The sequence below is a fragment of the Vanellus vanellus genome (genome assembly GCF_965231255.1).
Source record: "Vanellus vanellus genome assembly, chromosome: 9".
NCBI classification, from domain to species: domain Eukaryota; kingdom Metazoa; phylum Chordata; class Aves; order Charadriiformes; family Charadriidae; genus Vanellus; species Vanellus vanellus.
In genome coordinates this window covers 21,600,091-21,616,455 of record NC_138914.1, presented here as the reverse complement: position 1 = coordinate 21,616,455, position 16,365 = coordinate 21,600,091, and the positions used below count along the sequence as shown (strand labels likewise).

At 36.9% G+C, this 16,365-nt stretch overlaps 1 protein-coding gene across 1 annotated transcript in view; it reads right to left on the bottom strand.

Moving 5' to 3' along the window:
• The window catches only part of IARS1 (isoleucyl-tRNA synthetase 1), a gene marked incomplete at its 5' end in the record, with an annotated part of 105,938 nt that overhangs the window by 63,159 nt on the left and 26,414 nt on the right, over positions 1-16,365 (bottom strand). The window contains 3 exons of the mRNA XM_082487808.1: positions 6,845-6,943; positions 11,924-12,015; positions 13,451-13,573. Of these exons, the coding sequence (XP_082343934.1) occupies positions 6,845-6,943; positions 11,924-12,015; positions 13,451-13,573 (314 nt within the window). The remainder of the gene's footprint in view (positions 1-6,844; positions 6,944-11,923; positions 12,016-13,450; positions 13,574-16,365) is intronic.

Sequence of the window (16,365 nt, the reverse complement as noted above, 5' to 3'; positions counted from 1 at the left end):
TGCAGGATGCAAAAGAGCTAAATTATTACATAATCCAGAAGGAAATTTATTAAAAGGATCAAGATGTGTTCCTTTTCTGTACGTATATTTTGAAGTTTTTCTCTCTCATGCTCATAACAATTGCAAACACTGAATTCAACTTATTATTCCATTTCAAAGCTTGGATGTGCTCTGCATGAGTCTGTGATTTGGCTCACCTTGCCCTTGTCACAGGGTACAGGAACTCTGTCTCAAAGCAGTCCCTGTCCCTCTTCTCTATAAACACAAACATCGCTGCTGAAATAAACAGCTGACAAATATTGCCAAAGCACAAGTCTCCTATGTTTTATCATCAATTTAACATTACAAGCTGTTTAAGACGTTAGCTAAACATATACTAATCCATTATCACTTTTCATCGTTCCTCTCATCAGGTAATTTTATTCCTGACATTCTTGGAAAAACCACAGCAACTTTATGTATTGGATAAGATTTACTTCATAATTACTAATGGAAGGAAGCTCTTAACTTACAAATTATTTGAAGAATAGTCCTGTAAGTGTTAGATGATAAAGTTGATAAACAAAACCCTACCTTAAATAGCGTGAATTAGGAATTCTAATACCAGATTAGCACTCCACATTTGATACATTTGGTTCCGAGAAGATGGTCCCAGATCTATCCTTTCATTTGGCAAGTCAGTAACTTTTTAAGTGATGTCTGAAATCAGGAATCACTTATCTGTCGAAAGGAGAAAGTTATTCTTCCAGAAGATAGCTGAGTTGTAACAGCAAACCCAAAGCTGATTAAGTAGTTATCTGATGTCACTGAACTAAACATGTATGGATATGTTTAAATTCATAGCATACCAGCTGATTTTTTTTTGTTTTAGGTGTAGAATTTGCTCTTCTTTTTAAACATTAACCAGCCCTTAGAAGACAAAGTCTTAAATTCCATTATGTTAATTTACTCTAATAACAAGCCTCCTTCAACATGCCCTCAAATTGATTTTTAATGGTTTTTAATTCAAGGAGATAAAATAAGCAACTATTCATGCCCTTTTGACACTTTAATTAGCGCCAATCTATATCACGGACCTAATTAAACATCGGGGGAGGCAGGAGGGAGGAAAGGGAAGAGAGAGGAAAGGTCAGCTGTTTGCAAAGCACACAGAATTTCCACTGCAGCAGACTCTTTCTCCTCCTCAGTTCACAAAAGCCGATTAGAATGGTGCACAACCACATACCCCACACGAGTTCAGGTTGCCTCCACCACTGCAAGAGAATCTTCTGCTTATATGCAGCTTACATTTGCTAAATGAATAGTGCTTTCAATCATTTTGATATAGCAATGTTTTTCTTCACTCTTTTATCCTGGTTCCCATAGCAACCAACACTTCAGCGTGAGACTGCAATGCTGCTGCAGACTGCATCACAACCCTGTCGTCAGCAGCGCACAGCTGCTTGACAAGTCAAGATTAAGTGAAGCCATAACCTCCAATTTTGTGATACACTCATAATAAAAAATCCTGATATATTTTATTTGTATGACCCAGACACCACGCTAGTTGCTATTAACATTTTTTATTTTACCAATGATGGCAAGAATCCCTTCATCCTGAAACCGGTGAGAAATGAAGCTTTCACTTTTCTGCGTACTTTCCTTTGGAATATTCTAACATTTCTAGTTACAAAGTATTTTTAAACAACATTATCACTTAGGATTCATTTCAATTTATTTATATAAATATGTTTGAAATCCTATAAAGGTGGCAGACATTCAACGTACTGCAAATGCAGATAGATTTACCAGTTGCCTAAGAACACGGTAGTATAATTGCTTAATTAACTGACATTTGGAGTCTTATTTAATAAGTTATTACTTGAACCAAACAACAGGCTTTTGATGACCATTCACTGGGACTGAAAAGATACCTGCTCTATTTATGACAGAACCGGCAATCTCTGCTGAAGAAGCTTTGACAAGAAACAGCAAAATTAGGACACAGCAGAACACAAGCCACCAAAACCAACTAGAACAAGCCTCAAAATTCACTTCTAATCCTCAACTATGTCTGATAACAGCCAGTAATAAAATCTTCTGACTTAATGCTGCTCTAAATTAGACAACCACAAGGCTAACCCTGCAGCAATTTCTTTTCACTTCCTACCGTAGGCAATGACAGTAGTCTGATTTTTTTCCTCGGGAAATGTTGCCATCTAGTGACTGCACGCCGCTATACACCTCACAATCGCCACTAGAGAGAAGACCTAATTTGAGTAAGAAAAGTGCGATCGATGATTCAAAAAGAAGAGTTACAATTGCATGGTCACATTAAAAAAAAAGTGTGCGTGTGGAATACACACGCACACACACCAGATGCATTTAAAACTGTTCAGATAAAATGTATTTATTATTGCTAACAAACTAGGAAAGAAAATATCCTATGAGACAGCCTAAAAAGAAAAAGGGAAAAAGGAAGAAAACAAGGGACTCGGTAATTGATTTTCTCCATTATGCTACAACTCCCTTATGACGTTAAATTCTCTCTTTGCTGCTACAGACTCAGATTTCTCATCTGCACAAAAATTACATGTTTAGTAGAACATACATTAGCTTTCTATTGCAGGTGGGCTGTACAGCCCATCTTCTGCACACCCTACCAGGTTTATGATACAAGATTAGGCATAATTTGTGATGAAATCCCCCCTTTCTAAACAGTTTGCTATTCAGCAAAGGTGGCGGCTGGTCAAAGATTAGAAAGACCAAGATCAAAAGCTTCTCAAAAGATTAATGTGTTCAACTGACGCATAGGAAAACACTTGGTCTTAGACTGCTCGTACAGGAACAGCAGGAAACGTGCCAAATTCACACTTTGCAAACCAGGAAATTCACTTCTAACAAAAAGGCCTATTGGATGTGTTCTGTGTGGTATTTTCAATAAGAACTAACAGTTTAAGTAACGGAAGTCCAAAAAAAAAAGGATACTTTCAACTAAGGACCTATACTTCAAGCTCTTTTTTTACAATGCTTGAATTTTCCAATGCCAAGAAGATGCAAGAACAAAAGGCTTGGCTTCTTTGAAGTCCCTTACTGTTTTCCATCACTGCTTTCCTTCCACTCATTTTTCCACTACACCAAGTGCTATACATCTTACATAAACAATGTCAGAACTGTGCAATAGCCTCTAACACTAGAAACTTGTCAACAGTTAAAAGTAAATATTTCAGGAGTTACTGAAGTAGAACTTCAAGTGAGGGAGGTTTTTAAAAAATAAAAATTAAGGAAAAAAAATTCAAAGCTGATATTTAAGTACAAACTACACAGTCTACAGAGCCTTTTCTACCAATCTGCAAGTATAAAAATACTACATACACTGCCATAAGTGTGAGCTACAACAGTTTAGAAATGTAAGTACAAACTGCACTCATTTACTCTTTCAATTAACTTAAGAATTTTTAATTTATACCAACTTTGAACTCTGATGACAGGAGTTAGTCCTATATTATACAATGGAATCTAAGGTGGCATCATTTAGTTGCTTGTCTGTGGTTACATAGGAAATACTCTTTCAACAAATCATTCTATAAGCTGATAGTTACAACAAACAATTACGGCTGAAATCCAGGCCACTTACACCAGGACCCAGCTTTGGTCCTGCACCTAACTCTCCCTACCCATGTAACAGGAAACCAGGGTCTGACAGCCCTGAATTGCACAGCAGCCAAATCTGCCCCTCTTCTCAAGTACCATAGCAGTAGGCTGTCTGGGTATGAATATAGTCCCCCAACTTTTTTTTTTTTTTTTTTTCCAATTGCAATATTTTTATTTCCACCCCGCACAATCTCTTCTGCCAGTTGTGTGGTAAAGAGAAGATTCAGTAACGGACCTTGGATTAAAGGCTGAAACACAGGCTTTTAAATACTGTTCCAGTTCTGCATTTTCAGCAACTTCCAGCACAAGTTATTTCCCACTCTGATCAGAATAAGGTTGGGAGAAAGAATAAAGGGGGATTTTGTTTCTGATTTTACAAAAATGCTGGCACTTTACTCAGGTAATCATTCTTGAAAGCTATAGTTAAGTTCATTTTGAAAAATGAAGACACAGTTGCTGGCTTTAAATTTTTAACAACTATGGCTTTATCAGTAGGCTAATTCATTAAAAAAACTAATTAGAAATGCAATCAGGTTGCAAAGTTTGTACAACTATGTTTAATCTATTTCATCAAAAAGGATATCTATAAAGAGTGCAGCTATTCTTAAGGGACAATATACCTATCAGTCATTTTTAAGAATAAAAAAAGCAATGCAGTCAAACTCATTTTGCAAAGGTTAATATAGTCTGAAAAGCATTTATCCCAAATTTTCTCATTTTCAGGACATGCTGAAGCCCCAGAGAGTCCAAAAATAAATTTTTAAAAAGCCAGGGATTATTCCTGTGACACTTTCAAAGATCAAGTCTCTTCAAAAGCAAAAAAGTAGGTTTTGGGAAGCATGGAGTTCCCAAAATTTAAATGAATGCCAGCATTCTCAACATCAGCTTAAGAAGACACATCCCAAACAAAACTGACATCAGTGGAGAACATAGGAAAAAAACCTTATGAGTAATGCATTTTTCTTTTAAAAAGCTACATTTTAAAAGCCATCTTTCTATAACAAAAGCCAGAGTATTCAAATTAGTAATTATGAAATCACACACTGGAAATATCTATTAATATTATTTTATTCATCATTTAGTGATTATACAGCTCTACTTGAGGCCATATTCTCCACAAAAAGATTCTCAAAATCTCTAAGGCCATACTGTTTTGAGAGGAATCTTGAGGAATCAGTTTTACGGTCAATTACAGAATTACGCTGAGACTCAAGAGTTGCCTAAAGGACAAATGGTTACTTTAATTCCAAGCCTGTTGAATATTGCCAATTAATACAATTGCCTGGTCTTTCCACCCAACCTGTGCAACAGCCGTTCTCACATTAGGTTCCACTTGTATCCCCACTACTTAACACTTACATAAAGCACCACTTAAAACCCAAGCGTGTAGATGAGGTAAGGTAGGGTTCAAACTGTTTACTAATTCTTATTAATGTCTCCTGGATGAGTGGAGATCACTTAGCAGTTTCTGCTTGAAGCTTTGCTTCTGGAAAAGCGAAACTATCTCAACCATTCAAACACTTCCTTAATAGGATCATTACATTTTTCTCATGTTCATGTGAAAATTAAGTATGCAGGTCTACTGTCAGTCATCAAAACAGTAAAAGCATCTTGAGAAAGCTAATTAAAGCTAAGAACAAACACTTTCACCCCCTCTCCAGCTTATTTTTCCCCCAAAGAAGGATCACAGTATGTTCTGTTATGGCAAACAGAAAGCAACACTTACTAATCTATAAAGTCTTCTTACATATCCAGACTAGGCATGTGCTTATTAGCAAGCCAACGCTGCAGCATTTTTGGACAGTCTGTATCATGGATCACTAACTTTTCCCACATATTTCAGTATTTACAGTGCTTGTACCACGTAAGCAGTTATGCAAAAGCTGCTCATGGAGAATTTAATTGCTAACCATTGTCCATGAAAAAACGCAGCATAAACTGTAATTGTTCATTGAAAGTTGAGTCACCTTCTTTAACGCCATTTCAGTTGCTCAGCAGGGGCACACAGGGGTGGAATCCCAACTCTCCTACAGTCCTCATACGGAAAGACTGAACGTCAACTGAAACGGCACACAGTACAACTGAACGAGGCTGTAACCCCCACATTTTCCCCACCTGTTCTCAACTTCCCAGGCACAAGTTATTTGTGAGAGGAGGAGAAATAAAAATAAAAGTTACGGAGATGGAGAAGATAGAGTCCTTTTGTTACTAACACACCATAAACCCATAACTGACTCTTAAAATGGCTACCATCACCAACAGTTCCCTCTTACTGCTAATTTAAGAGTGCAATTAAGTCATCTAAAACTTATATGTTGTTTGAAATTTATGTAGGAAACAAGTATTTTTCATATTCCTTATATACATATAAAGATTTTTGGCACTGGTAGAAAATTTTGATTTAAACCTCTGAAACTGAGGTTCCTTACAACCGTGACACAAGCTAGGGCAATTGGGTTGGGTTTTTGTGGGTGTTGTGGGGAGTTTGGGCAGAGTGGGTGTTGGCTGGGTTTGTTTTTTCCTTCAAAACCACCTATGACAAAAGCATCAACCTTATCTGTAATAACTAGATGAAAAGAAAAAATCTTATCTAAAAATTAGTTTAATTTGGAATAATAAATACCCAGAGTTTAGCTGCCTAAATTCTTCTCCCTAGCAGACCCTTTTGGGAGGCTTAACTGGGCACCTTCATGCTTCCAGAGGTTGATTTTCCCTTGCGGCATTTCTTATGCGGAATTTCTTAGGATCATATAATACGATTTGAGGATACTTTTAATGAGCCTCTAACATACTTCACTGTAAATTATTAGTATGTATTCAACCTTACTTGCACCCTAAAATATATTTCTTATTGGGATTTTACACAAGCAAAGAATGCCTTCTCAACACAAGAAAGGAGTAGCGCACAAACATGTTCAAGCACTGGGCTGATACCCAGTTAAACAGGTTATATCTGTTTGTACCAGGAAGACTATCCCATTGCTCTACCAGATTGAGGCACACTTGTGAAACCTGAGATAAAACACAATTTTAAACTGGTTACCAGCCCCATTCCAGCAACAGTGGCTTAGAAAGACAGAATGGAAATATGAAGGTAAGTTAGCACACTAACAGTGAAATAGAGCTTTGTAAAGTTCTGGCACACACACACGTACCCCCACGTCCCCCAATACCGAGCAAAAGGAAAAAAATAAAAAACAAACCACATTACCAGTAGCACTGGGCGTTATTCTCCAGTAGCTTCTCCACCATATGCTCCACTCTTACAAACCAGCTTGGCACAGCTTTGTATATCAACGGAGTATCTGACCTGTAGAGAGAAGGTGATGGGGAAGGGAGCAAAACAAGCAAAAACATTTTCAGTGCTACATTATTTATAAAATATTCTTTAAAATGTATTTTTCCACATGACAATCCCCTTTCTATAGGCCGAATTCATTGTTGCTCCTGAAATATCATCAGTTACAAAGGCTGGCTTTTATTTTGTTTTTTAAATTACAAACTGTTACACTTATGTGAGCTACTATTTTAAAATTAAATCCTAAACAAAATTTTTAAAAAGCCTTCAAACCCAGCAAACGAAGTAATTTGTATAGCAACAGAAATCATGACAACACTCAAACACCACTTCAATTTGAAGTTTATGTTCCCACATAGTACAATAACGTGAACTTCAGTAAGTATTGAAATGAGTCATATTTACGTCCTCCACTTTAGCTCATTCCGTATCTTATTTATGCATACATCAATCTGAAAAGCCAGAATACATTGTGCTTTGGTTTTACTACGTGTATTTAAAAGAATAACAATAAATCATAAAGATGAAGTAACAGTATCCTGGGTTAACTAGAAGAATGTCCCATTCCAGGAGGAGAAAGAAAGAAAGAGATCCAGATAAACATACAAAAGTAAGAAGTTATAAAGGCATCTTAATACATTCCTTACTTCAACATTCAGTGAAACCCATATAGGGTGGGAACAGATTCAGAACTTGGCATTGCTTAGAAACGGGAACACCATAGGGCAAAATGTACAGATTGACAAATTCCCTAAATTACCTAGTAAAATTAGTATCTCTAAGCATCTGACTGCATTGTGTCTCAACCCAGTCTCTTATTTGTCAATTCCATACTACACCTGCTTAAGGTTTTGAGAGATTGTTCAAGTACCATGCATCCTTCAAACGGATCTGGTAATCAAATAGTGCGTGAAAGTCACCGTAAGAGAGTTCAGACACTTATAATCCTTCACATCCATCCCCTTACTCCAACTTGAAAAGGGCAACTGAGCTCTAGGGGATGGAATCTGCCTAAGGGTACAGAGCGTTTCAACAACACTGAGACAAAAAGCTCATTCTACCTTAGTATCAATCCACCCCACAAAATTTTTCTTAAAATACTTCTTTTTTTTAAGTCACTTTGCCTCAGAACTCAGAAATACACTTGCTCAACAATAATTTGAAAGCAAAGACCCCCAAGAAACTACCATTATCTGCAGTCATTACTGTAAAAGACCCATCTTAAAAGTTTAATTCATTTTACTTATACCCATAGCAAAGACTCATTTGAAATTCACAAACTACCGGAGACTACAATGTAAATGAAAACTGCCACTCACAGGGGCAGCACAGTGGAAGCACTCCCTAGAGGTACACCTGCCTGACCAACAAAAAAAAAGAAAACCCACAGCAAAGTTGTTCAAACCTGAAAAACTGCACTTACATTGCATAAAGCCCAATAATAAATAACACATCCCTTCTCTTAATACTATATTTCAGAATATATTTCCTTTTAACTACAAGTGATATATTTCAATCTGTATCTTTTAAAGTATCTATAACCATACAGGAAATGGCAAGAGCTCAAAGCAATAACAACGTAGTAGTGTTCTAGCTACTAGCTGCTCTAGCAAACATACTCAGCTAGAAATTTCTGCTTCTCAAATTTAAGTCCTAACACCTAAAAAAAAAGAACAGCTCAGTGAACTCCTCGCACAGCAGCAGGAACACAGTAAAAAAGAAAGTAATCGGCAAGCTATGAGGTACTCCAGAAGTCTTTTAGTTTCACCGAGCATCTTGTTTTAGATGTGCTGGAGAATGATGAATTGCCATCACATACAAGATCTTGAGCTACTGGGAAACAAGAAGAATAGAACCTGATAATAACACATTCTCACATGGCCTTAATATATTGCAAAAAGAACGCTGGGACAATAAACTGGTACCCAACCTCTATCTATGTAACCAGCTGACAGATGGGGCTGATGGAAGACTAGCTTTAGTGCTAAAGTAGCTCCAGACACAAAGGATCTATGAAAAAGACAAGCAGATGAAGCTGTGATCATTTCCCAGGCTTCCAATCTAACACTGTAACTTTATGATACTCGGTAACCATTCCAAAGCACCCACAGAGTGCTGTTTCCACCTACACGAAGGTAGTAAGAAATGGGAGATGGCAGAGTTTCCCCAAGTATTTTCTTTCTTCTAGCTGTACTGCCAAGTACAATCTCTGAAAGAGACAAAAACGGAACATACTGAAAATCCGCCCAACCAGTAACATCTTACACATTTCTGCCCCTCATGACTGGTGAGAGGGTCGAGGAAACCAGGTTCAATTCTTTGCTGTAGAATCAAATGAGAAATGCCCATTACTGGGTTGTATTTTCCATCAATACAAGACAAGGGAAAACACACCCAGACCTAAATCAGAGACTTAAGCTTACAAAACTCCTGTCTAAGCATTCCTCTCTGTCTCAACTGAATGACGTTTTGTTCCTCGTATAAATATGTCCTTTAGAATTCTATCAGAAACCAAAGCATCTGAGCAAATTGCCTGTTCCTTAGCAGTGCCACAAAATCGCCATTCTCTGCAAAACAATCTTTATAATTGAAAAGATAAAGATTGAAAAGACCATTCTCTGTGGACACTACACACTCTCAGTAATTTTCTCATACCTGTTTTGAACAGCACCAGTTATTGTGACCTTATTCCCATTCTATTTTCTAGCAATTTAGGAAACAAATGATAGAAAAGTGACAAAAAGATGCTTCTTGGCTTTGCTTTCACTGGCTTGAAAAAGACAAAGCTCTGTATCCATCAATATTGCTCCCTAACAGAATGGCTCACAGTAGCTGTGATGGACACTTCAGCTGTCATGCTAGTTACATTTGCTGTCTTTCAGAGTTGTTAAATTGCTACCTAGACCGTATAGACTCTCAAGATCTCACATCTACATAAAGTGTTTTTGACCAATGAGCTCTGTCTTCAGCAATTCCAATGAAGGGGAATTCTAACTGAAAACTATCTACTGTGTACTTACTAAGTTGTTACTTTTTTCCTCTCTCAGATTTTAAGTTTGGTTGACAGAAAATTACTACATATTACAGTAACAAGAAAAAGTAGAGAAGGACACTAATTTGATGATATGTAAGAGAGAAAATATCTCAACATACTAAGGATTCAACAATTGCCTGGTTTCAGGGAAAGGCATGAACAGTAAGTAGTACATTAACTCGAAGAGTCTGATTTCTAAGTTTTCTTACATTAATCAAAATAACTTATAACTATGTTCGAAGTTTAAGAACTACTCTTCTACTTTTAGCATATTCCAATTATGGTTTGATTTCTGATGGCAGTGAAATGAGCTTTTCAAGTAGAATCCATTATTCCGTTCTTCCCACCAGATAATTTGCTGCTAGGTGCTGCCTGCAACTTATCATCAATCAACAAAAATGTCAACAGAGTGGCAGGATTAAGTATGTTCTACAGAATCAGCATTTCTACATTACTGGTTTGTCTCAGAAGGCCATGACTGTACATTTGAATTGCTACATAAGAAAAACATAAGCATTGTTTATTTGGGGGCTGCCATTCTTCAAAAACTGTCCCACATCATCAAGGACATAACACTTGAAGAGCAATCGCCCTTCTTCTTCTAGGTAGCTGTTAGAAACAAACCAATCATGCTATTCAAGAGCAAGTAAAGGTTATTCTTGCCATAGATGAAAGATAAATGCACACTGCTACAACATTTCACCTAGCAGCATTAAAGCTAGGCAGAGTGAAAAGCTTTTATCACAGTTATTTCAATAGAGGTGCTGTATGCATCAGATACGACAAAATGTTCGAGTCATTTCAGATATGAAATTAGTTTTTTTCAAGTGTGTCTTTACCTGTAAGAAAACAGTTTAATACGATATTTCTACTAAAAGATTACTGAAGTTGCTTTATTGAAATTTGACATTGTTCTATGATTATTCTTTTTTCCCCTCAATTTTGTAATAGCAATTGTATACCCTTAAAATGAGAGAGGACACCAAGAAAAACATGTTTAATTTCTTGGTTAAATTTGTCTAGCTTGTATTTCTTATAACCGAAGCTTCTTATGTTATTTTACTATACTGAAGGCCCATGGAGTCCTCCTTCAAACTGCAAAATTCGCAATCTGAGAAGGAAGATTCTTGACAGGCCACTGTGCTGAACCACCCACCTGACATTCCAGAGCTAATCTTGAATTTCTATTTGACAAAAACAAACATTTCTAAGAAGCTCCCACAGATATTATAAACACATCAATGCTGTTTCTGATCAGAGACATAACCATTGTTTGTGAACTCCATTCAGGAATGAGCAGAAAAACATATTTATGTATTACACTTACTACCCACTGCAGTGGATAAATGCTAACTTCGATTTTAATCAACACTACAGATGTTTCCACATTATAAGCAACTGGGTTCTACCAGACTCCAAAAAAAGAAGTAATTTCACAAGGTTAAAAAGAAGTAACTATGACAACAGCTATAATATAGCCATTTTATACAAAACATGGAAAGTTTGAACACAAATATTTAAAGACATTCCACAATATACTTATTTGGATACAATTCAAAGGGCACCAAAATATCCTATTCCACCACTCAGTACTTAGCTGTGTAGAAAATAAGCTTTTTTTAGACTTCTTATAGCTGTCTTGAAAAGGCAGTCAGCAGTACTACATGCAACACTGAAGAATGAGAATTTCAAACTACAAAAAACACAGCCAAAAATCATAACAGAAAAAAATTTCAGCACTACATTTAAATTCATCAGATTTATGACAAAAAAAAATTAATTTACTTGATTGCTATACCAAAATTTGAGCTCTCCTAATTCAATACCCTTGACTCCTGTTACTTTTAAGTCTTGTTAAAAAAACTAAGTATGTAAAGGGAGGGGAAAAATGAGACAAACATGAAGAACTACTCAGTTAAAACCCTCAATCTTAAAGTCATATGCACTTCTCTCCTTACCTCCAGCAGAAAGGATAGCTGTGCTTAAAATTACTGCTGTGAACCAGTCTGCCTTTCTCTCTCAGTAATTTAATGATGTTCTTATCTGCATCCTGAAAAGACAGAAGAAAAAAATTTTCTTTCGAATACAAATGTCACTATTTTGGTAAGCTACTGCAGGATTTGTCTCCAATACCCAAATTAAGAAAACCCCTACAAATAATCCAGTATTTACACACACAAAAAGCCAATAAGCTTCTATACAATTTATGTGTTTACTGCCGAGGCACTATAAAACACTACATTTGGAAAGTTATCTGCTCTCCAGATCCTAGTGTAAAGCATCAGTCCCTTTTTGCCCCTAACTCTGTTCTGACATACACACAACTACATACAAAATTCAAATTTTCTGTAGCACCAATATAAGCCAGAACTCATACGATTTAATATCTTAAATCTTTTACTGAGTCTTCTGATTTCGTGGCAGGAAGCCACATAGTGCTTCTTACCTAATATTTAGACTTCATTACAACACATTCCTCTAACGTGACTACAGTTAACAGAAGTTGAAGCATCTTTTGCAACACTTAACTAACTAAACAGGATTTAATTTCTAAGCTGGAAGTGAAAGTTGTACATTAATAATTGAAGACATTCTACTGAACAAACAAGTGTCGACATTAAGAAAGAAAAAAATATACAAAGATTTATGATACAGCAATATTCATAAGCTAAGAATTCAGCATCATAAGAATATTTTCCAAGAGCCTTCAGACTCCTACCAGCAAGAAGATAAACTGTGTAGCCTCCAGTGTTCTTTTATTTGCCTTAACATACAGCAGCAAGCAATGATAGCTGTTTGAGTTCAAATGCAATACAAGATTTTCATGTCTGTTTCAAGTAAATTGTGTTTACAGGAACATACTTTGCTATCAAACTGTACCCACAGGAAGCCAACTAAAAACAATTCATTTTCTTAGCACACAGAATTAAAGAGGCACTCCTTTCTGTGGATTTGTGTCTGTGGCAACCTGGGGTTCCTGTGGGTTCTTTTTACATGGATTCTCTTGCATCTGTTGGCAAGGAAATTCACATTGCAACACATCCCACAAGTGGGGAAAATGACTGGATTTCTCTCCTCTAACAAGTCATGTTACACTAACTGGCTGGTATAAACTTAATGACGACATCTGTGAATTCAGAAGTCATCCAGAGGTAAAGAACGCCTCTGCACACTTGCCTAGAGACTGCATACATACCATTTCCATAAGAAAAAAGGGAAAAGCGAGAGTCTTGCTGCAGTGGACGCAAGCAGGAGATACTGCTCGTCCCCTTTGCTACTAGAAACACAGTATTACTTAGGTTTCAAATTTTTTTTTTTTTTTCAGATGTGGTAATAAACAATTGCAACAATGTTAAAACACATTTTTATTTTTCCAGTTACTGAAAACATATTGAAGACAAAGCCACTTAGGGAAAGAACACTTCTACCATATATAAAATTTGTCCTTAATAAAATAGTAATTTACTTTCTCCAAGACCACCAACCTTCACATACTGTCCAGCAAAGTCAGTCACTTCTGCTGTGAAGCAGCCTGACGCATCAACAGGACAAACAGGCACAGAATCTTTCCGAATGATATTAAAATCCATGCAGACTCTGTAATCATCCTGCAAAAGAGACAAGTGCCAAGTTGCGGAAATACAAAATACTGGTTAAAATATCCACCCCTGGAAAAAGAAATTAAATATTGAATAGAAAATGTAATGACTGGACAAGTATAGCAAAATATTCAGCCTTCACTAATCCCAAATATGCACAGGAAAAGATGTATTTTACAGAATTGTACTTTTATTCCTCGCAGAAATTATGATTTTTTCAGATTGTAGGTTTTCTCTCTCACCTAGTAGAGGGGATATGTGCATGTGCTTCTGTGCATATACATATATGTGCATATATATACACACATATTTTATGTGTGTACATACACACATACATACATGTAGTCAACAGCTTCAGGTTGTGATCGTATAGTAACGGAACCAACCACCACTGCATCATGCCTTGTACCAGACAGACACTTGTGTCTTTTTAGCACACAAGCCTGCACAGCATTTTTCAGAAGACAGGTTGTTTTAATCAATCTAATTATGGAACTCCACATAAGAAATCCCATTTTCTGAATGTCTTAATGATCCAAAGCCTTTAAATCTGCATTTCTCAATTTTTGTTGGCCTGTAGGCAATGCTACTGACCAAGAACCACACATGGACAATATCAGAGTTTATTTTCCTGGCCAACCTCCGTTTAAACTTTTAATTTCCTGTAGCAGTAAGATAAAGAAATGAGAAAAAGAGGGCCACTTCAGACTTTCATGAACATAACTACACAACGATGGTATCTTAGAAGAGATTAAAACAAAATTATTAGGGGAATAGAAAAGTTCACATATTAATTTCAAGTCTGGAGTCAAAGTAAATCCACATCTTAACCAATTATCACTCCAGATTACCCACTTTCTTGCCCTAAGGCAAGAGAACATTATTGGGGGTGGGAGAGGAAGGGAGAAGGGGACAGTTGCAGTGCTGTCACTCTCAGCACATTCACAGAAGAAACCTAAAAGGAAAAGGCCCTGTCTAAGGCTGCATCAAGTCAGGTTACTTTGAGTCTTAGAGGTTCCTGTATTACTGCTCTGATGAAACAGGGGAAACCACAGACTTCAGGAACAAAACCTGAAGTTTTGTGTAGTGTGAAACACAACTTGCAGTGACCTTGCCCACAAAAACTGGCAGCAGTTGAACTGTTAGCCTCCTCTATGCTTAGAGCTCATTCACCTTTTGTAAAACGCAGCAGCTATTTCACAGAAGTTGCATTCTAAAGCAATTCATCCACCTTGATCAAGGAGACCACACCAGAAGCAAGTGTGTAAGTAAGCGTTAAATATGCAAGTGCTCCATAGCTAGCTGCATTCTTCCTTCTTATTATCTTAGATATAAACGATACGGGCAAACCAACTTTGGAGTGACAGAGCAGGGTTTCCGGATCCTTTCTGCAGTCCTTATCCTGTACCTCCAACCCTAGCTACCAATCCCTGTAGTTACCAGCACCATCAAGCCAGATCTGGCAGATGTTGCCTGGTGATCCACAGGGTATTTTACAATGATGAAACTCATCCATAGCAATAGTGAAGTTGGCTACTTCATGTACCAAGGCACTACATGTAGAAACAAAAAAAAAAAAAACACTTCAGCTACAGCACTCATTTACTGTAGCCCATAGTCTCTTTTCCACTCCCCAGCAGCTGTGGACAGCCATCACAATTACTCAGCCTCCACTTGGTCAACCAGCTTCTTCAATCAATAGATTAACTGAGATAAGCTTATTCTCAGTTGTCCTTTCATCGACTATTATTGCTGAGATACAGCAAGCAGACTGCTGTGTTTAAAACGTAGGCCAGATGACAGAACTAACTTCAACCCTGATTTGGCAGTGAATTGCAAAAGGCTTTGAAGAAGCAGCCAGCAAAGACTACAAAGCTTGGCATGCTCACAACCTAGCTAAAACATAATAACAAACCTTCTACTTCACAAGACCTAGGTCAAGAGGTGGTTCAGTTCGATTTGCATCGCTGATGCAGCCAATGATTTATAAAGGACTTTGCTATTTTGGTTTTCTACAGTTAGTTCCTTTCTTTTGAAGAACTCAAACTTGAATGTAAAAGCTTTCCAGACTGACCTGCCATTTGATTTAATGAAGATTTGCTTCGGTAACCACAACCCAAGAATATATTCAGGGATATACAGAAATCCACAAATGTTAAGCTCCACTGGAAAGCTAAGATAAATTTCAGTTCTTTCCAGGAGAGAAATCATAGTGTTCACTTTTGTACCCTTGCTACAGTTAGATCTCTCAAAAGATTACAAACAAAAGTTAAGCCATACACAAAATGAATGAAACAGAAGCTATTAAACAGCTCATTGATGAGGACTCAAAGCTTTTCTATCTGAAATTATAAAAAAAAAAAACACCACCAAAACCATGAAGACAAAAGGTTCACCTTCAGCATCTCTTAACAAAAAATCCAGTATACTTTTGCAATTTACTGAAAAGAAACCGCAACAGTAACATATCTATAAAACTCCTCTAACTGAGTCTGACCAGGCACTAGAAGTATAGGGCTTGTATGCAAATTAAAACGTTACTAAAGCTTTTTAAGTTGACTGTAGATATCTGATGAAATGCCTGAGCAGCTGAATTTTAGTGTCATGTTGATCTGGAGGCACAATGAGTTTACAGAATTTTTAATACCAGTTTGTCTTGTTCTGTGAGCTTTAATTTTGATTTCTTTAGAACTGAAGTAACACAGTGCTCTGATATTGTGTAGCAGCTTGCATTTGGCAAAAGCATCACACAAGACAATGAAACTACAAATCCTGGAACTAAAAGTAGGTGAATTTATACT